The 25,814-nt window shown below is 44.9% G+C and overlaps 1 protein-coding gene across 3 annotated transcripts in view; it reads right to left on the bottom strand.

The window, feature by feature from the left end:
* EGFR (epidermal growth factor receptor) overlaps positions 1 to 25,814 on the bottom strand; it is a 192,977-nt gene that overhangs the window by 48,948 nt on the left and 118,215 nt on the right. For 2 of the 3 annotated variants that reach the window (XM_519102.9, XM_001156264.8), the window contains exons 2-13: positions 20,474 to 20,625; positions 19,420 to 19,603; positions 16,168 to 16,302; positions 11,528 to 11,596; positions 10,232 to 10,350; positions 8,746 to 8,887; positions 6,950 to 7,066; positions 6,237 to 6,363; positions 6,064 to 6,137; positions 5,144 to 5,234; positions 2,449 to 2,648; positions 1,156 to 1,288 (exon numbers count right to left, since the gene is read on the bottom strand). In XM_519102.9, coding sequence (XP_519102.3) covers positions 1,156 to 1,288; positions 2,449 to 2,648; positions 5,144 to 5,234; positions 6,064 to 6,137; positions 6,237 to 6,363; positions 6,950 to 7,066; positions 8,746 to 8,887; positions 10,232 to 10,350; positions 11,528 to 11,596; positions 16,168 to 16,302; positions 19,420 to 19,603; positions 20,474 to 20,625 — 1,543 coding nt within the window. Of the gene's footprint in view, positions 1 to 1,155; positions 1,289 to 2,448; positions 2,649 to 5,143; positions 5,235 to 6,063; positions 6,138 to 6,236; positions 6,364 to 6,949; positions 7,067 to 8,745; positions 8,888 to 10,231; positions 10,351 to 11,527; positions 11,597 to 16,167; positions 16,303 to 19,419; positions 19,604 to 20,473; positions 20,626 to 22,433; positions 22,578 to 25,814 lie in introns of those variants that run through there. The other variant, XM_054687551.2, reaches the window with a different exon arrangement.

Raw genomic sequence — 25,814 nt, 5'->3', positions numbered from 1 at the left:
CTTTCATCCTCCCCTTTGGTCAATGGCACCAATTAAACAAAATGTGATACAGGGTTGTGTCTTCTGTGCTTCTTCTCTGGGTCACTGCCCTTGCTGAAGGGGGCTGGGCTTGCAGAGGGAGCAGGTGCTGCTGGACACCAGGTTTCTCTACACTAATAAAAGGACATGGGGCTCCCCAAGTGGGCGTTTTCATCACCTTGCCTCTTAAGCAACACTTGAAAACTGAAAACATGAGACCACTGTCCATTTGTAGCCGTAAGGATTGCATCAATATTCCTTACTTGAAGTTGAAGCAGCACTATCAATTATGTGATTTGTTCTGAGCCTATCAGCTAAAGGATTCCTATAGAATTGAACTTGGTCCTCTTATCCTGCTCCTAAATATTTCTGGATCCAAGCTGTGGTCCATGCCCAGAGAGTAAAACAGGAAGATTTCCTACAGCCATCTGTAATTCCTATGGTGCTCACCAAATTTCCCTTTTTCTTTAAATCTTCTAAAACATGGCCTTGGCCTCTATCCTTCAGTTTTACTTTCCTGTTTATGTTTTGTCCTCATTTGTCGTTCAAAGCCTTACATCAATATCAAGAGCCTCAGAGCATTCACAAACTGCACTTTTTATTGATTGCAACTAAATTCAACAAGCATCATTATGAATTATTTCTTTGTCCGTGGGTATATTTAAAGTCCCTGGTACTGTCTGATGTTCAACACATGCTGGGGGCACATAAAACAGATATTAACTTGGCAATATAATTTGTGTTAATTTATTTTCACACACCAGGAATCGGGCACTACAAAGAAAAGCCCAAATGGCCACGGTGTTGGCTAGATGAACCATTGATGACTGTCTCATTTGTCTTAGGAACTTTTTGTAGCTTAGAAAAATTTAAGATACTTCCAGGAAAAGAGATTCTATAAATTATTGGATTATATTAGGCAATAATACTTGCTTATTTCCTATTGTGCTTAAATTTGCCAAAAATAAAGCAATCAAACAACTTCCTGTCTCCCCACAGAAAACCCCAAAACCTCCAAAAGCCAAGGGCAAAGAATAAAAGGAAGAGAAAATCAAACAGAATGCCTGTAAAGCTATAACAACAACCTGCAGCCTTATTTTTGATCAAAGCAAGGAGATTAAAGAAATAACCTCCTACCCCTCCAGAATGTTGCACTTGTCCACGCATTCCCTGCCTCGGCTGACATTCCGGCAAGAGACGCAGTCCCTGGGCTCCGGGCCCCAGCAGCCCTCGGGGGAGCACAAGGCATGGCAGACCTGGCCTGTGGCCTCTGCGGAGACAGAGTGGGTCACAGCAGTCAGTGACAGAGCAGGGACCCGAGGGGCCGGAGGAGACAGCACCTTCCCGGGAGGGGCCCTGTGCTCCATGACCTGGGGTGACACTGACATGCTGGGTACCCCTGAAGGAGGAGGACACAGACTGGGCTTCCCAGAGGCCGACCGTGACTGGAAGGACAAAGCAGTTGTGCTGGCTGCTGGGAAGACTGAAATGTGCCTGACAGTGGAGGACAGGTCTTCCTCCTGGTGGGAGCCAGGCACCCTGGCACCCGAGAGGTGGTGCCGTGAGTCCTCCCCTTTGGCAATGGCATCAATTAAACCAGATGGGACTCCATGTTTTCTGTGCTCCCACGGCCACTGCCCCTGCTGAAGAAGCCAGGCGTGCAGAGGCGCAGGTGCTGCTGGGCACAGGGTGTGTTTTGATGGTACCCAGGGCAGCCTGGAGCAGAGCTGGTGGTGTTCTGATGACAAATCCCACAGCTGATAGGAGCCATTGGGCCTTTGGCTGTGTGCTGTGTGCTAGGCACCATGGAAGGGTTTTACACACAGAATTTCACTGAATTCTCTCAAAGCACTATGGCGTAGGAATCATTCATAGCTCCATTTTATGGATGAGGAAGCCAAAGCCTAAACAGATTAAGGGAATTGACAGGGGCCTCAAAGCTAGGGAGGCCAGACCAGCACTTGACTCAAAGCTGACGCTGCCCGTGGCCAAGGCCCAGCACAGGCCAGGCTCTCACCAGCTTCAAAAGCTGAGGCTCTAGAGCCAGAACAGGAAGTGTTGATGTAAAGTGCTCATTCCATTCCTCTGTGTGTGTATGTGTGTAGCTGTAGTCTTTACAGGCTGAAATGAGCAGAGAGTGACCTACAACTAAAAGGTAATATAACTAATACTAAATTTAGTTACTTAAATTACAAATAATTGGTAGCCTAAACCTCAGGGTAAATTCATCCCATTGAATGGTAATGATCTGGAAAAAGTTTTAATGGAATTCACATGGTAATTTCACAATTAGGAATCTTAAGATTTTAATTTGCTTCTTAAGGAACTGAAAAAAGTAATTTAAATGGGAATAGCCCTTCAATATTCTAAATACAAATAAAGGCCCCATTAGAACCAACTCCATAAACAAAACAGAAAGTGGTGACTTACTGCAGCTGTTTTCACCTCTGTTGCTTATAATTTTCGTTTTCTGACCGGAGGTCCCAAACAGTTTTTTCCAGTTTATTGTATTTGCATAGCACAAATTTTTGTTTCCTGAAATTATCACATCTCCATCACTTATCTCCTTGAGGGAGCGTAATCCCAAGGATGTTATGTTCAGGCTGACAACCGCAAGAGAAAACTGACCACTACATTGGAGAGAAGAAAAATCATGTGGTGAAAAATTATAAAAACAATGTATCCCTGAAAACTTTGTTTTTCCAGACCACCTTTGATTGACTACAAACTGCTTTCCAATGATGGTAGGTCATGCTGTGGGAGGCACACACTGCACCTTTTGAAAACTGCAGGTGTTTTTTAAGTTCCTCCAGGCAAAAGATAGTTCCTTGTTTATTTAGTATCTTTAACCCAGTGGCAGATGGGGAGGATGAATAAAATGCCTTAATGTCATTATATTTTCTCCATTTTCATTTTGCCTGGAAATTGAGAACATATTCTAACCTCTCAAACAGCCAAATACACTTCAAAGGTGTGGGTTCATCCATCTATCCACCACCCAACCTGTCCCTCTATCCATTCATATATTTATTGAATAAACACTAGAGGTTCTCTGTCCCAAATTCTGTGCAGGTTAAATATGTTTCCTCCTCTCAAGGACGCTTGATCTGGTGGTGACACAACCCCATAAGCAGATCATTTTGAGCCGGTGTGAAGAGCACAGTGAGTGTGGGCAACATGGAAGCAAAGAACAGGGGCCTCTGAATAGGTCTGGGAGGGATGCCTGGGAAGTGGGGCCTTCCTCCAAAAAGCTATGCCCAAGGTTGTGAGGCCCTGAAAGCAGGAACTGTGGCATTTTCTTCACCATCCAACATGACACTAGGACGCTATTGGGTGGTCCAATGTGTATATCAGATGACTGGATGGAAGCCATTCAGACCGAAGGGGGGTTGTCCTCAGCCACCTGGAGGAGCAGGAAAGCACGCGGTGGACATGAGAACCACTAGCCCCAGCCAGACCACGATGGGTGTGAGAACCACTAGCCCCTGAAGGACCATGATGGGTGTGAAAAACTCTAGCCCCAGCCAGACCACGATGGGTGTGAGAACCACTAGCCCCTCCTGAACCATGATGGGTATAAGAACCACTAAGCCCCTGCCGGACCACGATGGGTGTGAGAACCATTAGCCCCACCGGACCACGATGGGTGTGAGAACCACCAGCCTCTGCCAGACCACGATGGGTGTGAGAACCTCTAGCCCCTGCAGGACCACGATGATGCAGGCTGGGAGGGCTGGGCTGGTTTGGGGAGGGAGCACAAGGCCAGAGTGCACCTTGTGGAGGAGCTGTCTGTAATTGAGAAGGAGCCACAAGAAAGAGATCTGCATTTGCAGGAAGCTCTCATCTGATCCCAGGCTGGGGGCTGGGCCAGCTGAGAGCACTGGATGAAGAGACTGATGTTCAGGTGTTGGATGGCAGGGGGTTAGAGTATCATCCAGAGGCTTCTCCTCTCCCTGCTGCTCTTCTTTCCCCCATCTTTTTCCTTTCTCCTATACAGATGAGTGGTCTCGCATAGGAGCCTGTAACCAATACCATTAGGAATTCTCCCCCACATATGCCCAGGGAGGCCAGGACACCAGGGCAGAGCCAGGTTTTCCTTGCAGGGCACGTCTGGGGCCTCAGTGAGTCACGCCCTGGAACCTGTGGCCACCCTGTCTCAGTAGGAGCTGGAATCACCAGACTTCTCATTAAATGTGAAAAGTAAGTAACCCTTATCTTGTTTAAATCCCTACAACTAAGCCAACTGGCTCATACCAGCCGTCCAAGAAAATTGCTCTAAATCTCTTATTTTTATAAGAATCTTGGTCAAAGAACGCATTCCAGAGAATTCAGAGCAAAAAGGCGTTTCTGGGAAGCAACGGTAGCCACATATTTAGTATCAGAGATTCAGAGCCAAGGGAGTTTATGGGAGGCAATGCATATTTCACGCACTCTTATTCTCTTTAATGTTGCACAGTATTATCTAGTGCTTTAAGAGTCGAGTAGGGGCAGCAGTTCTCATAACGAGGCTGCTTCCAAGGCGGGTTTCATTAAGAGATTCCCATCTCCTCCTCCACACCACTAAACTGATGATTACCATTACCATATTAAAGATGCTTGTGTGTGAGCACCTGCATGTCTATTCCACTGTCAAAGCTGAAAAAGCAGAAATTCTTGAAGAGTGGTGCTAAAAAGTCTCTCTGGTCCCTGTGATAAGATGTGCATAACCTCAATTGCATCCTGAGAAAACACCAGCTGAACAGACATGGTTAGACAGTCTGCAAAGTACCTGACCCACACGTTTTATAAGTGTCAAGGCCATGAAAGACAACGAAAGACACAGGAGCTAATATAGGTTAGAAATGGACTGAAAAGATTTGACAACTAAGTGCAATGTGGGATCTGCTTCCGTGGACACGGAAGCAGAAGCATTGGCGAGCGCTGAGAAGTCTGTGGTTTAGCGGACAGCCTGTGCCAATGGTCGTGCAGTCTTGCTCCCTGTGCCTGCTCATGTGAGATAGCATTTGGGAATGCCGGCGAGAGATGCAGGAGCTCTGTGCCCTATCTTAGCAACTCTCCTGTTAAGCCTAATTTCCAACTAAAAAGGCAAATGTAATCTACCAGGCTTTGGCTGTGGTCAACTTACTGTTGCTTGGTCCTGCCGCGTATGATTTCTAGGTTCTCAAAAGCATGGAGGTCCGTCCTGTTTTCAGGCCAAGCCTGAATCAGCAAAAACCCTGTAAGGCAGAAGAAAGACTCAGACACACACCACGTAGGAGTTTCTTTTTTGTATGAGACATTACTCTAGACTCTCAGGGACTCTGTATTATATGAACAGTAAGTGGGAAAATTGGATTTGCTTTCTTTTTCATTATCATCTTCTCTGAGTGTACATGCTCAGGGCGGACGCAGGCCGAGCCAGAGTTCACAGCTGCCTCCCGCCTCCCGCAGCGATTCCGCATGTCTCCCGCCGCCCCCCTGGCTGTGGCCCTGAGACCCCTGCTGCGCCGCGTATCTGATTACCCCGAAGAGGCTCCTGCTGCGATTATCTGCCAATTGTGGATCTGGTATCACATAGAAGGAGCTTTACAGATTTTCCTTATTTGATTCCAACCTTAAAACAGTCTTGTTATTTTGGTCTAATCTTCCCATTTTAGAGAGGAAGGAAGCGGAGCTCAGGCGGCAGTCATAGACCCGAGGCTTGCCCGTGGCCCCACAAGGCTCTGGCGTCCAGTTTCAAAAGCCTGAGGCCCAGGCTGCCTGTCACCTACCCCTGTCCCCTCCCTCTACCCGCAGGGGTTATGGGCCACCAAGGCAGCTGGCTGGGGCCGGGCGGGAGGGAGAAAGCGTGTTTACACCGCAGTGAATGACCCAAGCCTGGACTTAACGTGTCCCCTTTTGACTGCAGGAGAAACTGCACTTTTGAAAAATATCAAAACATCAGCCATTAACGGTAAAATTTCAGAAGAAATGTTTTTATTCCAAGGGAACAGGAAATATGTCGAAACGTTCTCTCTCTAAAACACTGATTTCCCATTTATATTCATGTGATAATTCAGCTCAAACCTGTGATTTCCTTTACGGTTTTCAGAATATCCAGTTCCTGTGGATCCAGAGGCGGAGTATGTGTGAAGGAGTCACTGAAACAAACAACAGGGTGATTATTGATCACCAATCTCTACCAGTTAAAAAGGCAGATTTTGTTTTTCTCTATACAAGCAACTGAACCTGTGACTCACCCCCTAAATGCCACCGGCAGGATGTGGAGATCGCCACTGATGGAGGTGCAGTTTTTGAAGTGTTTAATATTCGTAGCATTTATGGAGAGTGTGTCTTTAAATTCACCAATACCTATTCCGTTACACACTGCAGAGATAAGAGAGACGTGTATTCCGTTCACATTTGTTGGATTAAGAATAGCTAGGGATCCACAGGCAGAGGGAAGCAGGAAGGAATTCCGGTCACCGGAACCGCCACTGCCACATCATCCTTCATTCACTCAACAAACACTGAAGGGGCTGGGGAGAGTGCAGGCGGGAAGGGGGGACACCAGGACCTATAGCACACTTTGGGGCTACGGCGGTGTAGGAGATGCCATCCCTGTCACCTCACACTGACCTCGCGTTCTCCTCATTATTTCCCATGGGCCGCTTGGAGCTGCACTGCTTCCAGCTCTGCCTTCCCTGGATTCTCCCCAGGGCTGGGCACCTGGCAGCTGCTGAGCGGGGCTGGCTCTGTGACTGTTCTCATCAGAGCCCCCCACCCCGTCACAACCTTCAGTGCCTTCCCATTGCCTAACCTGGCTTTACAGCTTTATCTTCTGTTTTAAAGAAACGATATGTATAGTTGTTTTTTAATGAGAAGAGGAAGATGTGTTCCTTTGGAGGTGGCATGAGAGCCCAGCCTCAGCAGCCGAGAACAAGCCTCGTCCGCACACCGGCGGGCTTCCTACCTTTGCGGCAAGGCCCTTCGCACTTCTTACACTTGCGGACGCCGTCTTCCTCCATCTCATAGCTGTCGGCCCCACAGGCTCGGACGCACGAGCCGTGATCTGTCACCACATAATTACCTGGGGAAGAGAGCATGAAAGGAAGGTGATGACGGTGGCACCAGGTGCTCGGGCCTCACACAGGCGGTCCAGGTCCTCTTGAGGGGTGATGGAAAGGCTCCATCCTCCTTTGGCTTTATTTACTTTAAGGACAAAGAATGAAAAGTTGCAAATAGAAAAGGAATCCCGTTCAAGAGTTTAATAACATTCTAGGCCGCAATGTGGACAATACAGGTGTTTCATCATGGCAGGAAACACTGGGTCCCTTGAGGGGCCAGCTGTTTTGCGTCCCAGCAGGCACCTCAGCCCTCTCCTCCACCTGCTCTCACCTTTAAAGTAATTCATTTGTATTAATAGCAGACTTCTGTGTTATTTTTAGGAGCTCTATGTCTTCCTTTTTTGTTTGTCTGAGATGGAGTCTTGCTCCAGCCAGTTCACCCAGGCTGGAGTGCAGTGGTGTGATCTCAGCTCACTGCAACCTCCGCCTCCTGGGTTAAAGCAATTCTCCTGCCTCAGCCTCCTGAGCGGCTGTGATTACAGGCGTGCGCCACCACGCCCGGCTAATTTTTGTATTTTTAGTAGAGACGAGGTTTCACCCTGTTGGCCAGGCTGGTCCCAAACTCCTGACCTCAGGCAATCCAGCCCCTTCAGTCTCCCAAAGTGCTGGGATTAAAGGCATGAGCCAATGAGCCACTGTGCCTGGCCTGTTCCTGTTTTAAGTTCCCAAAGAAGATCCTCAAAAATATTTACAGGACATTGATGATTCTTCTGTGAACCATCTGCTCTTGGTATCTCAGGCTCGAAGTGTTTTCCTATGGATTTTAAAGCTCTGTTAAGCCCTATCTCAAAGATATATCTGTGTCATCACTGTGGCACATTTTTCTTTAGCTTTGTTTGTCATTTACCTTATAATGGCTTATTATTTTGTGTTTTTTTTTCCATACAGAGTGTAAAATTTTTCATGTACACAAATCTGGCAGGGTAAAATCTCCCCCTCATAATTGTTCTTTCAATTTTTTTTTTCTCAGTTAATCTCCCCTTCTAGAGATCAAGAGTGGCTTCTAAAACTCTTTCATTAGACAAAGTTTTGCTTTCTCTGTCAGGAATTATTTTATGTCACAATTTCCCTAAACCCTGGAGCCACCAGTACAAATGTAAGTACAAACAAGCAAAACTCAAACCCAAACCATTAAAACAAAACAAAATAAAAACAAAAACAAAACCTCTGCAATACTCTTAAGAGGCATAACTTTCACTAGAATTTTAACCACTCAAGAAGGCAGGTCTTCTGATAGACTCTCTGATTTCGGTGTATTAAATACCTGCTTGGCACAAGCACTAAACAGTGGCATGCCCACGGCTTTGTGCCCAGCAGACAACTGAATACCCATGGCTGTGGCTGCTGGATGAGTGGTGAGGGCTGAGCAGCAGGTGTTTCTCCTGTGAGGTGGCCTGGCCACCCAGATCTGCCCTGTGCACTGAGCAGCCCCCATGGGTGGAGATGGCCACCACCTGCCCGCTCCTCGGTAGCAAGCCAGCCCCTCGCCTGTGTGCCTGGACGGGCACAGGGTCGCCTCCCCCAAGCAAGGCAAACACATCCACCCAAAGACTCTCCAAGATGGGATACTCCAGGGCTCAGCAGGAGACAGAGCGGGACAAGGATGCCTGACCAGTTAGAGGGCCCACAGAGGAGGACTCACGGGGACACTTCTTCACGCAGGTGGCACCAAAGCTGTATTTGCCCTCGGGGTTCACATCCATCTGGTACGTGGTGGGGTTGTAGAGCATGAGTGGGGGGCAGGTGTCCTTGCACGTGGCTTCGTCTCGGAATTTGCGGCACACCTATGGAGGAGAGAGGACACGCTGGGCAAGTGAGGTAAGTACACTCAGCGCCACACACGGAGGAAGCGCAGCACTGTGTTGACTCCCGTCAGAAAGCCCGTTACCGTCTTTGCAGCCTAGTGTTCCACTAGTGTGGGAAAACCCAGCTGGCGCCCTCTGCAGAGTCAGAAAGACCCTTCTCTAAAAAGTCCATTTTTTTCTTAGGTGCACTGTCCCACCTATCATAATTTATGGATTATGATAAAAATACGTCTCTTTACTAATGTATAGATGATGGAGTTCACACATTATAGCGGTGACTATGGAATGAAATTATGTTTAATTTCCCTTATAAAGGACATTGGGCTTCCCTTATAAAGTACAATTGAGGGTATATTTTATAATGTATTGCTGAATGGCACAAAGCCTTGCTAGAACAATGCCGTGTAAAGGGGCCAGACCCAATACAGCGAGGGCTCTTCCTAGGACCAACCCCACGCACAGTCTTCTCCCTGGGGCTCACATTAGAAACAGCTCAGGCCAACCAAGTCACAATTCCTGGGTCTGGGTCCAAACTCTGGAATTTAGGAATCTTCTCTGAAACCACAGAGTGCTCTGGATTTAGTCTTAGGAAGGGCTTCGTCACACCAGCTCCCACTCCAGGAGTCACATCCACCAGCCTTGGCGTCTCCAGGACTTCCAAGACGCTTCTGACCTGTACCCTCCAGTGCTGCTCAGAGCCCGCTGGGGCAGCAAGGCTTCTGCTGGCACTTTCTGGAGCAATGGGGCGACAGTGAGTACTTCAGGACCCCTTGAGGGCAGGGTGAAGCTCAGGAGGTGCCTGAGCAGTGGTGGAGGAGCCGAGGGATCCGTGTCAGGAGGCCCTAACCCAGCCCCAGCCAGCAAGACCTGTGTGGCTCTCCATGGGTCTCTTAGGGACCTCACAGTGTCAAGTCTCTAGAGGTATAGCCGAAGTCAGACAATAAAGAGAGTGTGCTGCTGGCAACAAGGCACATTCATGACAAATACTTGCATGTAGTATTTAGTGCTTGTTCTGTGCCCAGGTCCTAATGACGGACATCACAGGCATCTCATCATTTAAGCATTCAACTGGGAGAGACTTTGTTATGCATCATTGTCAGGTGAGGAAATGGAGGCATGGTAGTCCCATCATTTTCCCAAGGTTTCAGTGAGTGGTGGAGGCAGGATACTAAAGATACTTTGTCACCAGGCAGAGGGCAATATCCTGTCTGTTATTACAAATGCTAATTGACAGCTCCCCCACAGGAAGTCTTCTGTCCTGGTGTGGGTGGGGCGGGTGCAGCCCCAGCCTGCTCCAGGGAGGCTGCTGGAGGGGCATCTTACCAGGCAGTCGCTCTCCCGGGGGCCCGTGCAGCCTGCGGCACACTGGTTGTGGCAGCAGTCACTGGGGGACTTGCCACGGCAGCGCCCGGAGCACTGCTGGGCACAGATGATTTTGGTCACTGAAAAAGAGCAAAGGTCCCCCGTGAGCTGAAGAGTGAGGGTAGGATCATTTCCCAGGGACGTCGCAGAGCACTTGCAGACTTTTTCATGAAAAAGTGAAGACACATTTGCTTCCAACGAAACAACATTCAAGCTAAGTCAAACCATGCCCTTTTCTGATTGCCTCTTTTTTCTCCTGATTTATTTTTAATCACTTAAGAGAACTCATGAGATCAAGTCTAGACTTTGAGACCTGCTAAATAATTAGATGCATCTTGGGCAATGCAGAAAGCACATACAAAGAACAAAAATACCTGCTGGGAAGTAGTGTTTAGAAGGGCCTAACAGCCCCCCCACAATTCAGCTTAAGGACATAGTGTCCGTTTTTGAGCTCATGTCCCCAGGTTCCTTGGCCACTGAGAGGCTGAGCCAGACAACCATACCCAGGAGAATGGCCCTCTCCATCGTAAAGCAGGGTCCACATGGAAAAGTCCCCATGAGAACCCGTGCTCAGGCTTCTGTGTAGGTGGGTACCAAAGAAAGCCAGGGAGGGAGAGGAAACAAGAAGTCTGATGACTGCTGTCAACAGGGACAAGTCTTCCATTCCTGGGAAAGTGTGCTGTGTTCAGAGGACAGGGCTGGGGTACCTGCTGATGTTCACTTGTTGTTGTTGTTGTTGTTGTTTTGAGACGGAGTCTTGCTCTGTTGCCCAGGTTGGAATGCAGTGGCACAATCTCGGCTCACTGCAAGCTCCGCCTCCCAGGTTCATGCCATTCTCCTGCCTCAGCCTCCCGAGTAGCTGGGACTACAGGCGCCCGCCACCACGCCTGGCTAATTTTTTGTATTTTTAGTAGAGACGAGGTTTCACTGTGTTAACCAGGATGGCTCGATCTCCTGACCTCGTGATCCGACCGCCTTGGCCTCCCAAAGTGCTGGGATTATAGGCGTGAGCCACCGTGCCCAGCCCCTGCTGATGTTCACTTATTTGTGATAGGCTGAAGCTCCCAAAATAGCCCACCCTGGATTAACTGCATGCGGTGAGATTTGCAAGACTGTCCTTCACCTACTGGTTCACATCTGGCCCTGTAATAAAATAACTCTTTGGAGTCTTCAGAGGGAAAACAAATCCAATCACCTAAGCAAGTGAAGGAAGAGAGGGGCGGTCACACATGGGTCTGAGGCTGTTCACTGACTTACGTTTCTGGCAGTTCTCCTCTCCTGCACCCCAGCAGCTCCCATTGGGACAGCTTGGATCACACTTTTGGCCTGAAATGTAATAGTAATAGATGCATATCTCAGTGAAAGGGAAGGAATGATGAGAAACTGATGATGCCCTTTCCCGGGCCTGAGTTAAGCACGTTCAATAAATGAAGACAATCTTTTCAACTTATTCTCTGATTGTTTGGCTGGCTGGTTTGTAGAATCACTTGAGACCCCAATAAGAAAAGATGAACCATGAACTGCTTTTATTTACATGTCAGCTGCGGAAACTGAGGCAGAGAGTAATTACTGACATGGGCCACATATGCAAGAATTTTTCATGAATTTGAGGTTCCTTGTTTACAATCTGCTTAGGCTTGGAGCATTCCCTGGCATCTCCTGCCACAGCTAGAGTGTCTCGTCTGGCTGAGCCTTTGGCATGGACCCACTACTTCCTTGCTGTGTCCAGTCTTGAGTGACTGCATGTGTCAGCCATTCTGGGATTGTTAAGTCATAGCCTGTAAATAAAACCTTCTAGACTCCAAACCAGAGAGAAGCACAGAATGGTGCACAGAGGGTGAAATGTTAACAGTGCAGATCACTTTCATGACTGTGTAAAACCTTAGCTATCTGGTCAATTTTTGCAGTTTTTATAATTGGCCGATTACAAATCATAGCTGCAAAGGTTTTCCTGTCATCTGTCGTGTTTTCTTTTTATCAGTATTGAGAAGTCTGAAGGCCGAAGTGCTATATCTATATAGAAAGAGTAGGTTAACCACCAAATTTGTTAAAGAGTCCAGTCATGCAGATATCTTTTACTGTGAAGACATAGTAAACTAGAGGTGTTCATGGGTCCCGAGGTCCCCTGCAGTCAGGAGGAATTTAGATTTCAAACAGAAAAGCTGACGATTGATCTCCCATGTGACTGTGAAGCCAGAATACCACCAGGGCAAAGGGCGCTAATTGCCGCGCTGGTGCTCCTTAGAGACATGAAGGCCGGGGAGGCTGGCATCACGACAGTGACCGCGGGGGATGGACGTTGTGAGGAGGTAGGCAGAGAGACTGCAACAGAGGTCTAGAGAAAGCAAGGTCCTACGCAGAAAGCAAGGCATGCTAAAAGCAGCTAGATCTGTAGTATGCAATCCCATTCTTTCAACTTTTTACCCTGTACTCACATATAATTTTCAAATTTCTATTATAAGCATGTAATCATTGTATAAAATAAAAATATTTAAAAGAAAAATGCATCTTTTTCTAACAGGGGAAACATTTGCCAATAAACAAACAAGATCTGTTTATGGTTCTAGTATTGACCATCTGTTACAAAAAAGAAATGCAGGCACATCGTATAAAATATGGATAATAGAAGAAAGCAAAAAGAAGACATGAGGCTCATCCAGAGTTAATCAATATAGACATATAAGTCTATGTATATACAGGAATTGGAATCCCACTATACATTGTGTTATAACCTTAAAAACCCATATAAAACATGGCAATTTTTCCATGCCTTTAAATATGCTTCTATCTAACATGATTATCAATAGCATGGCTGCTGCATAATTTTTTCAACCAATCTCTTATTTTTAGATATATAATTTGTTCACAAAATTTATTATAAATAAGGCTGCAAGGAATTCTTGTATAAGAATATGTTTCTACATCTCTTATGATTTTCACTTTCATTATTATTTCTTTTTCTCTTATTCCGAAATGTGATATTGATTGGTCAAAGCTATACATACTTTGAAGCTTTAGATACATATTGCAGGCGTATTGCCAAGCTTGGTTTTATTAACATATATGCCCACAAGCAGAACATGAGAATTTCTGTTTCTCGACACCCCCGCTGACCCAGGTGTTTAAAAGCAAAAGGAACCCAAATACTTTGCAAAGGAAGGTGTGATGCTTTCTTTTTCTATTTTGACCTACTTATTACATTAGAAATAACATTTTACTTTATTTCTTGGCCATATTTGTGTGTGTGTGTGTATGTGTGTGTGTGTGTGTGTGACAGAAAGAGAGACAGTGAGAGTGAGAGAGAGAGGCTGCTCATGTTCTGGGCCAGGTTTTTATTAAGAGATTCATCTTTTTCTTAGTCTTTTAAAGATGACTTCAGAGAGTGATATAGCAAGGATATTAACCCTCTTCATGGCAATCAGACATTGCACAATATTTTCCTGGTAGCCATTAACATATTTTACATGAAAGTTTTCTTTTATGATGTCAGATTTTGGCTTTTCTTCAACTTGATATTACAAAATATTCATATTTATGTTTCCTTCTGGCACTTACATATATATTAAATATTTTATTATATGTATTTAATATGTATTTGGAATTCATAGTACATGGAGTGGGTGATGGATTTAATTTTCTCTGAAGTAAACCCATTCATTCTAACTTCTAATGCCCAACTTCAACATAAACATAAAAGCTGGGCACACTGTGAAATTTTTCTGAGTTTTAGACATCTTGTCCATAAAACACTTAAATCATCTCATGAGATTTTTTTTTTTTGGGTGAAGACTAAATGAGACCCGTTCTGAGCAGGAACGTGTAGCCATAAAGCACCAGTCAAGAGAGGGGCTTCCTTTACCACAGGAGCCTGGCAGCATTCCCAGCTTGCCTCTAGATGGTAAGGAGGAAATTTCAGGTATCAGGTCGATGGTGAATTTGCACTCTCCAATGCGACTAACCCAACATACCTAATTCCTTTCTAAAAACCCTTTATAGTTCTCTCACTTGGATATTTTCACCCCTAATAGTTAAGTCATTCCAGACAATTTATTGAATAAGGAATTATTCTCTTATTGGCTTGAAATGTCAGTTCTTTATAGACTTTTGATTTTGCTAGGCTTATTCTTACTGTCTTATTTTTTGTTTATTCTTAAAGCAATGCTATATTGGCCTATAGTTCAATGCCCTGTAGTATTTGAATCTTTTTACTGCATGAACCTATCCATCATTCCCCTTTCCAGCACTTTCTTTGTGGGTCTTTCCCACAGTTGTTGTACAGAACATGGAGACCTGCCATTGTGGGCTGCCTGACCTGATCCATGGCAAACACTGGCCCCATAACCGTTCCAGGTTCATTAAAAAAAAATAAAATGTGCACAGTTTAACCTCCCCATTGTCCACCAGACAGCTGAGGAAATGCTAACCTTGATCTCATAATATGAAATTTTGCAATGTAAAATAAAGCTTTCAGTTTCTTGCAAACATAGTAGGTGTCAGGATGGGTATCTGGTGGAATAATATATCTATAAAACAAAGAGCCCCAATACCCATGTTCACAGCAGCATTATTCAAACAGTCAAAAGATGGAAGCAACCCCAGTGTCTGTAGATAGGTGAATGGACAAACAAAATGTAGTGTCAACATACAATGGAATATTATTCAGCCATGAAGAGGAAGGACATTCTTAACACGTGCTACAGCATGGATAAACCTTCGGGACATTTTGCTAGGTGAAATAAGCCAGACACAAAAGGACAGATACTACATGATTCCACCTGTATGAGAGCCCCAGAGCAGTCAAATTCATAGAGACATCAAGTGGACTGTTGCCTGCCAGGGCCAGAGGCTGGGAAGGAAGGGAGAGCAGAGAGTTACTGTCTAATGGGTAGAGTTTCAGCTTTGCAAGATAAAAGAGTTCTGTGTGTGGACGGTGGTGATGGCCACACACCAATGTGGATGTATAATGCCACTGACATTGTAACTTACAATGGTTAAGATGGAAAATCTTGTATTATGGGCATTTCATCACAGTCCATCCATAAAATAAAAATAAAACAAATACACAAAAATCCAAAGCCCTGTAGTTGATGATTTTGAAGATTCACGTCAGCTCTATTTTTTTTTTTTGTTCTGAGGGCAGAAAACAGACAGGTATCCACTGCACAGTTGTGGAGAAACACAGAAGCAGGAAATGGTGATCACTTCTTACTCTAAAGAACAGAAAGTCCAGGCGATCAGGAACGGGCACAGCCCAGGGGAGCTGGGTGAGTGTGAGCTTGCGTCTCAGAGTCCCCCATCAGCGCTGGCCTGACTCAGGGCGCCACGCTGACCTGCGCCTGTTTCCCTGCCAGGCTTCCCCACAGGCTGCCTCACTGGGGAACGGGACAGGGACCAGGCCACCAGTATTCAAGGAAACATGGACAGACTTCCTCTCCATGGCAGTGCCCAGCTGTGTGTGTGACTCCATGTGGCAGTGTTCATGCCCTCAGCTGGAGGTGGATTCAGCCCTGGTGCTTCAGGAGGGCCGGGTAGCCTCTGGAGACTCAGAAGCATGTAGGAGTCTGGCCAGTGTCAGCAGAGCAGGCTAGGAGAGGCCCTGGTGCTGCCAGCCCCATGAACAGCAGCTCTTCTCAGGACACAAGTGCTCTGCTGTCCCTGCAGGGGATCTGCCTCCGGTGGCCTGCACTGCCAACCAGCTGGGCTGCCACCCGCCACAAAAAAACGATCTCCATGTCTGTGGTAAATACATGCTCTTCTAGTGGTCAGATATTTTGCTTACTACTTTTGGTTTCTGATTAATGTGACTTACTAAACATGGCTTCTCTCCCCCGCCCCAGTGCTGTAGAGCTCTCCCCCATAGGAGCTGGAGGCAGAGATAGTGTGTATGCGACACTTACAGCTGCCCAGGTGGTTCTGGAAGTCCATTGACATGTTGCTGAGAAAGTCACTGCTGACTATGTCCCGCCACTGGATGCTTTCCACGTTGCACAGGGCAGGGTTGTTGCTGAACCGCACGGCGCCATGCAGGATTTCTGCGGGAGAATGGAACTGCGGTGAGCACTCTTTCCAGCTCCTTTAAATTCCCATGAAGGATGCATGTGCTCTTCGCATTTATGTTCTGCTAAAGAGATGCCATGGTGCGAACAAGAGTCCCACAATTAGCCCAGTGAACTTCCCGGGGGGCGGCCAGATAAAATTGTTAATGATGGTGCCATGGAGGAGCTAGGGTTTTCTCTGAATTGGGCTTTGAGCAATGATTAGAAATTTAGAAATATGGGGAGGAAGGAAGAGAATGGTTTAGTCAGTGGTCACAGCATAAATGATATGCATGTGGTAAGCTGGGTCCCAAGGGGCTGATTGGCTGGACTGGAATGGTCGCATGATGTAGGGGGTAGGCAGGGCAGGGAGGCAGGTCCTGAGTGCTACAGCCCTGGATGCCAGGTGAGGGGCTGGCATCCAGGGCTCCACCTTGCATGCCCAGGCGGAGCTTTTCATTAGAGAAAAGGATATGAGAGTGACACGAAGCAAGAAGAATCTGAATGTATGACAGAGACAGGTAGACTCCAGGGATGCACAGGATGGTGAAACTGTACAGCTGTTTCCAAAGAAGAACTAAGAAGATGTGGAAAAGTCAGGGATGAACACATTCAAGTCTTTACAAAGTGGGAGTGTTCCACTGATGACATTAAACATGAACATTGACAGAATGACTTATGTGTACAAAACCCTGTGCAAGTGCTGTGGGCGCTGCGAGGATGAATGAGATCCACTGGCTTCGATCTGGGAGCTGACAGGCTTGGGGACAGACATGTCACACACTCTAACCACCATATGCCCAGGGAGACCCTGACACAGTGAGGCTGGGTATCTTGCTGGCTGATTTATAAGCACTACCTTCATTCATTCTCACAATGGTGCAATGAACATCTGTGACTTTAATAGAGAAAAAATCGACCTCTGATTCATGAAGCAATGCCCAGCTCCCCAGGTGGGGAATGGGCATGTTGTGTGTACAGAGTACCAACGTGGGAAAGGAGGGATTCACCCCTGAAGATCCTGGAGGCTGCTAGGAAAATGAGCTTCCCCAGGAGGGCACAGGCACACATCTTAGAGGAGTGTGGAAGTGAGGGCTGAAGGCTTCCTGCAGACAGGAGACCCAGTGCAGGGAAACAGTGGAACAGGCTTCTTCAGTGGATGCACAGAAGCAAGGAACTGAGGAAGGAAGCTTGGGGTCATAAGGGCTGAATCGTGGTGCTTTGTTTATCAGGTTGGAGATGACAGCAGAACCATCCGTGAAAACACTCATGAGAAAGCCATGCACAGGTGGATGGAACTCAGGAGAGGACAGGGCTGGAAACACCAACAGGGATGTCCAGGCTGCTGTGGCAGCTCGGACAACAGACCAAAGACCTGAGAGAGAGCAGGGGGCGGGGCGAGGAGAGCACAGAGGCAGAGTCAGAGCTGGGCCTTCAGCACACCCCAGGCAGTGACTGCCAGAGGAGGGCCAGCACACGTGAGGGAGGCTGCAGGAGCCGCTTCCCGGTGGCTTAGGGGAGGCTCACCCTGTAGCAGGCACTAGGTTAGCTATTAATGGTATCACATTAACTAATCTGCATCTATACAATCCCAGCCTTGGTTTAAAAAACAATCATACCAAGGAAGTGGAAGGAGCTGCTGAGGCCTGTTCCTACAGTCACTTAATTTTCTGCACCACCTAGGAAGTATGTCACCATTTTTTAGCAGCTATGCCATCCACATTTTTGAAGATGAGGAAACAGAGACACGGAGGGATTGGAGAATGTGCTCCGGAGCCGTCTGGCTGCTGAGGGACGGGGCCGGGCAGGAACCCAGAGGGTCTGGCTCGGAGGTCCAGGCACCCGCACAGGCTGCCTCCCTCCGAGACAGCGTGTGAGGCGCACTGTAGGAACCGGTGTACCAGGCCATCTCACAGGAGGCACGCACAGCACAAGCATGTGCGCGGCTGCTCTGAGCAGTAGGGGGTGTGGGGGAACCACACAATTTTATAGGCGGTGAACCGAGGAGCCATGACCGGAGGTGCTGGCTTGGGTTCCCGCGCTGCACTCCTGTTGGGCTCCTGTCACTCCCGATATGACTCCCTCTGCTGGGCACCCCTTTCATCACACCCCTTTCCTACCAGCACTGCCTCCCTGTCAGAACTGCATGGCACAGGAGGGGCGTTGAGCGCCCTGGGGCAGAGAGTGGTGGCCATAGCTGGCCTCTCCATTCACTAGCTGGGGCCCTCAAGGGAGTTACTTGACTTCCATTTATTTATTTGTAAGATGGCAGAGCACAGCCAGTCCCCGGCTTACCATGATTTAACACAGATTTTCGACTTTGCCATGGTGTGAAGGCAATACACATTCAATTAGCCCTGAAATCCGACCTAATGACGCCTTCACCCTCGGCGGGGTCCAGCCAGATAGGATGCCATCATAAGTCAAGGGGCATCTGTACAATGCCTACTTTGAAGAAAGGTTGTGGGCTTTAAATGAAGTTACCAATTTAACATTCCTGGCCCCAAACCCACTGCACAGTGAGGCACAATCACTGCTATCTCCAGTTTTTTAAAATCAATTTCCCTTCTCTTCTATCATCCTTCATTGTTTCCTCTCACAGGAACCTCACGAGTCCTGCTCACAAAAATTCAAAGTTCTAGATCACCTCATTCTCTATCCTTAACTTACGCAGGGCTTTCTGTGTAGCAGCACGACTCTCGAAACTGTCCTCAGTGTGGGTTGATTTTTACTGTATGTCTTTTATCCTTGAGGTCCAGGTAATAAGACTGGCAGTTTATTCACTGCCTACACACATAGATTCACGATTCCTGCTCAGCTTGTTTGGTCATACTCTCTTTTACTCAGAATCTTTACGATTTCTTACTATCTCTCAGTATTTTTTCATGTCCATGTAAACACTGGTACCCCGCTTAAATCTTCCCATTCCAGTATCTGCCATCTTCTCAGTAACTTCCCCTGCAGTATCTTACACACAGCCGGCACTCAGTGCACGTGTACTGGGTAAAAATAAAAGTCTTCTCCGAGGCGGAATTGAGTGACAAGCTCGCTGGGAGCCATCGGAACTGCTCTCTGCATTTATAAACCCCCAGCCTTGGCATCCCAGCCTCTCACCCTGTAAATTTCTCATGGGCAGCTCCTTCAGTCCGGTTTTATTTGCATCATAGTTAGATAAGACTGCTAAGGCGTAGGAATTTTCGTAGTACATATTTCCTCTGATGATCTGCAGGTTTTCCAAAGGAATCCGCTCCACTGTGTTGAGGGCAATGAGGACATAACCAGCCACCTCCTGGATGGTCTAAGAAGAGAAAACATAAATGCGTGATTTCTCTTTTGAGGAACTCAAGAACTCAAGGTCTAAAATGGGTCCAGGGAGCCCTAGGACGCCCAGTTGAACCCTAATGCACACGAGTGCTCAACAACTGTAAAACGGGTAGATGATTGCAGTCTAGGACACAGGAGGCAGCATGTCCACGATCTGCAACAATCCCTGCACGTTAGCCTTTGACCCCTGTGATAATGAGCAGTAAGCATTGTTCTGGAACACTGTGCTCTCATGCCTCACGGGGTTCAACACTCTCCAGTGAAAATGGAAATTAAAAAGAATTACTTTGTATCTGTCTTGCATTATTTCTTATTTAAAAAGGAAAGGTAAAAGAAAAACAGAAGAAGGCTAAGTAAACCCCATCCAAAGTTCAGTGAAACTCTGAAGCCTTCAGAGCTGGCTCCTATGGGGTCATTAGCGCCTATCGTGAAATAAGAATTCTGTGACCAGCTGAGTGAAACTCTTGGTACCTTGAAATCAGCTATAATAGGAGTATTTACACTAAGGGAATAGGCAAATGGTGCAAAGCAGGGCTTTTAAAAAAAGGTTTTAAGAGTGAGTATGGCAGCACATCATGACTGAGGTAATGGTCAGGGATAAACGTCAGTGTCTATGATGACAGTGGAACTCCAGATTAGCCTGTTTCTATTTGATATCCTTTTCTAGTTATTACTTGACATTAGCTGGTAAAATGGCTTTCTCATAAAACTCTCGTTTGTAGCTCTGTAAGACTTGTCATTGCCATAGCAAAAATAAACACACTTCAAGTAGAATTCTGCCCAGGCTTTTCTCCACTTAGATTTTCTCCAATTTTATTTGTGTAGGAAAATCAAAGTCACCAACCTTTAAGAAGGAAAGATCATAATTCCTCTGCACATAGGTAATTTCCAAATTCCCAAGGACCACCTCACAGTTATTGAACATCCTCTGGAGGCTGAGAAAATGATCTTCAAAAGTGCCCAACTGCGTGAGCTTGTTACTCGTGCCTTGGCAAACTGGAAGAAAAAGACAGATATCACATGAAATACTGAGAAATGCAGAAAAACTAAAATAAAACAATCCCTCAAGGTCCAGGTAATAAGGGTAGCAGTTTCTTCACTCCCTCCACACAGAGACTCACCCATTCCTGCCCAGGTCATCTGGGCGCAAAGCTTACTAACTTTGTGAGCTTTAGTTACTGATAATACAAATTCTCACTAAAGTACACAGCAAAGAAATTTGTGATAAAAGATCTTTAAGTTTATATAAGGTGCAATTCATAATAAGAGATAGCTTGTCCCTATAATGCATTGAATTGCATTAAAATGCCAAAATAAAAAAATGTTGAAATTTAAAGGGGTGGGCGGTAGATGAAAATTCTATGAAAATCTTGAAGACAGGATTAACCTGTAAGAGCTCCAGTAGGTAAAAAATAAATTTCACAAGGTATTTCACGAATATAACTGTAGGGTTGAGTTAATAACTATATAATGAACTTTTTACTTCTCAAAAGTATAGTAAGTCACATTGTTGTGCGTGCAATGAATGTTTACAAACATAACATACACTGGGCAGTAGTGTACACAACACTACACCTAAAATCAGGGACAAGAGTGTAAATTAAAAACCTAACTGGCTGGAGATTAAAAATGTTATTCAAATGAATGCATCAAAGAATAAATCAAAGGTCTAACTGTAGAATATTCAGAAAATAACAAACATCAAAATACAACATTTAAAAACACTCTCAGCTAGTGAGAAACCCACACATCCCTATGCTTGTCCATACTCCATGTTGATCCACCCAGCACAGGCGGAGGCACAGTTACTTCCCTCACCACCAGCACACAATCTTTTATGCTTGAGTCCCTAATGTTTCAAGGCATCAAACTTAATCCAAGAAAAAATTTTAAATTAAGGGACAAAGTTGGACCATAGAAATGGACGTGGTGATCCATTTTTAAAAGCAAAGGAGAGGATTATAATAAAGTTGTATTTACAGAACTAGTTCTTTGGAAGGCATGTTTAGGCAAGCATAACAAGAGAGTCTTGGGCCTTTTGAGGCAGAGAGTGTGTAAAGAGACTATAATTTGAACCCAAATTATCTTAAGAGTGAAGAAATATGGCCTCTGGCTTTGGATGTTGGATTGAGCCTTGGCCAGGTTCTCCCTCATCTGCAAAGGCACTTCTGCAATCACAGTAACCAGGTGGTAGAGCACAAACCATGGCCAAAATCAATACACTGGCACTTTCTTCAATGCTTTTCACATGTGCATTTCTATTTTACAGGCTTCTTTGTTCCTTCCCCATGGGAATGATTCTAAAGAGTATCATTGGACTGTCTGCCCTCGCAATGAGCCATGGAAATGAGCACATGTTCAGACAGCACATAACCAACCCAAAGCACTTACACAAACATTAAACATGAAGCAATCTTCACATCCTCTTTAACTCTGTGGGGATTTCCCTGTTCTTCCCTTCTGTGTTCTCATTCAATTTCAGTGATAATGATAGCTTTCACATGGGAACCATGACAGTTGACAAGATGGAGTCCCTCTCTCCTATCACCAGGGGCAGAATTATTCCATCATTTTTCCAACCATAACTCTGGATTGACCCAGCGTCTCTGGTCTGCTTTTCCTCAGGAGTATGGGGGAAATGAGGTTGCTCTGAATGCAACCTCAAGTTGGAACAATTGTATGGTTGTCTGCTACACATGCAGATAGGGCTAAACTGATTTCCCAATTCTAAGGTCCTTAAAGATGTCAGCACTGATGTAGGTACCACGTTGTGACAATAACATGTGGCCTTTCGGTTAGCACACCTTGGAATAAAAGCTGCTTTCCCAGCTGACAGACTATGGCCTCTAACTCTCATTCCAACTAGATTGGCTGTCGTCCAGGTAGCCGCAAGTGTTAGTTGGGCGCCTCGTGCCAAACAGATGAACAGGGTCAGCTAGAACCTAGGGCTGGAACACGTTGCAGAAGAGTTTCCTCAGGATGCAGAGAGATGAAAACAGGCAGCTGCTTTCATTTTAAATAATCAAGGACGTCAGCTTGCAAGTTTCTCTCAGCTGAACCAAAGAATTTTTATTATTCAATCAAAGAGTAAGTAACTTTTGTCAGTAAAATAAAGGAAAACATGCCATTTAAGATTAATCTATTATAGAAAACAGTATTTTAAAAAAACTGTACTTGTGCTTTTATTTATTTATTCAAAAAGTGCTAAATAAGCCCCAAATGACCCCCCAAAAGCCCCTTCAGGGCTTATTTAGCACTTTTTGAATAAATGAATAAAAGCACAAGTATTAGAAGCACTTCATTATCAATGAGGATAATGACCCTTCATTGTCTACAATTAGCATGTATAACTTTTATATTCAGAAAAAGATCCTGTATTTGGGAGACAGTAACAACATTACATATTCTTGATGTAAATCTTAATTCACAAAACATTTTGGGAAGCAACTGGACAATTTGTTTAAACAAGTAAGTATGCTTAAATTCTACATCATGATGATTCCACTTTGGGAAACGTATTCTGAGGAAACAGACCTTATGCAGAATGTTGCTCATTAATTTTGTTAATAATGGAAAAAATTGCAAAGAAACTTAAATGCCCAATTACCCAACATGTCTATACTTGAGAATAAGAAGGCAGTTGATATGCTATTTGATTCAATATAAGGCATGTCAATCTTCAATACTATCCTGGGTTAATTACTAAAGTATCAAAAGAAAACACATAAGGTTGTTTCTTCTGAGGCTTTCCCCTGTCACATACCCAAAAGGAGACAGCAGCATTTAACTGAAATCTAGGATGAGGATCAGAATGACTTGGTCTAGGTTTCCTAATTAAAAGAAGGTATGATCTTGGTTCCATCCTTATACCAAATATCTCATGTTAGAAATATAAAGCAATGAGAAAATTTAATGTGAGACCACTTATATGAGTAAATTACTTAAAAATTACAGTCACAAATTAGGTAGATTTAAGACAAAACTGCAAAGAGCAAGAGGTTTTTAATTAATTTAAGATAAGGTTTTTGTTTAGCCACTTCCTCATTGTGTGACCTTGAAGTACTTCTCCAAGCTCTCTGTGCCATGCTTTCCTCAAATATGAAAATGGTGACAATAACGTTGATCTCTGCTGTGGTTTGAATGTGTTTTCCAAAGTGCGTTTATTGGAAACTTAATCACCAATGCAACAGTGTTGAGAGGTGGAACCTTTAAGAGGTATTATAATTAGGTCATGAGAGCTGTGCCCTAAGGAATGGATTAATGCCATTCATGAAAGAGTGGGTTAGCTATCATGGGAGTGGGTCCCTGATAAAAGGATGAGTTAAATCTGCTTTTTCTCTTCCCCACCACCTCACATGCATGCTCTCTTGACCTTCCACCATAGATTGACACAGCATGAAGGCCCTCACCAGCTGCCAAGCAGATGCCAATGCTATGCTCTTGGACTTCCCAGCCACCAGAACCATGAGCCAAATATATTTATTTTCTTTATAAATTACCCAGTCTGTGATATGGGTATAGCAACATAAAATTAACAAAGACAACCTCCCAGAAATGTTTTGAAGATTGAAAAAATATATAAGCTTTTGACTTTCTTTTATTAAAGTTAACTATTGAGAATGCAACAGTAACATAACATAACATGCATCTGGACCCATGTTAGGGGATGTCAGCCACTCTATATTGTCTTAAGTTATTGTCTAAACTGAGATGTTTGGATCTGCATATGGACTTACTCAAATGTTGGCCATTAAACACAGTTATTTTATAGAATATTTATCAAACCAGAAAAGAAAGAAGAAAGAAAAATGAATACATAGTACTTTAAGAATTACATAAAAATATTTATTTAAGACTAGGTATTTCAGTAGTTGATTCAAAGAAAGAGTTGATATTACTTTAAGTCTATACATTTGAAAACCAGACAATTAAAAGTATTTGCATCAAGTTCCACACAAAATGCTAGTGGTTTGCCCTACCCTTTGCAAATCTGAAGACAAATTCTACTGCATCAAGAGCAGCAGGACCTATGACTTAGGACTTCAAAGCACTAACTTTTTGTCCTAAAATTTTATTATGAAGATTTATAAATGTATAGAAAAGCTGAGAGAATTGTACCACAAACATCCTTATGTTAGCATTTTACTACATTCACCTTATCACATATCTATTTTTCTGTCTGTCAGATGTGGTCCTCTAGTCTGCTTTTGGATGCATTTTAAAGTAAAGTAGAGATATCACTATACTTCACATTGGTATATCACTAACCAGAGTTCAATATTAGTTTGCAGTCATCATTGTTGTTTTTAAGGTAACATCCACAAACTGTGAGAGGATTAATCTTAAGTGTAGCATTTGATAAGCTTTAACAAATGCACATGCTGGAGTAATCTGAATTCCTGTCATGATCGAAACCCTAACTGTCATCCCTCATGCCCCTCCCAGTCGATCCCTGCCCCCATACACCAGAGGCAACTGCTGTCCTGATCCATTTTCACTACAGAATAGCTTTGCTTGCTTTAGAACATAGATGGACTCACACCGCACTGTCCTCTTGAACAAGCCTTATGTCACAGCACAGTAGTTTTGAGGTTCATCTCTGTTGTTGTGCTCCACTTGGCTGTCAGGGGCAGGTTCAGGAAAGTGGATATATGAAGTTATCTGTGCATTCTTGTTGGACATCTAGGGCGGGCCGGTGGTCTCGTTATTATTTTTCTTGAGAAAATCCTCACTTTATTTTAACTGAAAATAAAAGCAATCTGCCTCCTTTAAGTTTTTAAATGCCTCTGGTTTTGTAGGGTAGGCCCTGTGGCCTTCCTCTGCTATTATGGGGGTGTATACCTCTCTGCCCACAAGCCTGGGCAAATCTATATTACTTATTAAGACACAGTATTAGAACAAGTTTCTCCAGATTTGCCCAAATCCACTTAGACACTTAGAATCGTCTAAGTAAAACTATAATTGTTTTAATTTGTTGTTTTCTCAGCTATGCATTAAAGGCTGCTGACGTACGAGCTGGGCTGTTGTCAGTCTCTCCCCTTGGCCTCCAAGTTGTCTCTGCTTCCATCCCCAGCCCAGATCTTCGCATCTTTGCTTCCTTTGCATCTTCGAGGTACGCTTAAAGGCCTACCCTCTAGAAAAGCCTGTTCTGCAACTACATTAGCTTAAGTACCCACCATTATATC

This window comes from Pan troglodytes, chromosome 6, assembly GCF_028858775.2.
Source record: "Pan troglodytes isolate AG18354 chromosome 6, NHGRI_mPanTro3-v2.0_pri, whole genome shotgun sequence".
Taxonomy (NCBI): domain Eukaryota; kingdom Metazoa; phylum Chordata; class Mammalia; order Primates; family Hominidae; genus Pan; species Pan troglodytes.
Note: the sequence above shows the minus strand (reverse complement) of the source record. Positions and strands in the feature narration are given on the sequence as shown.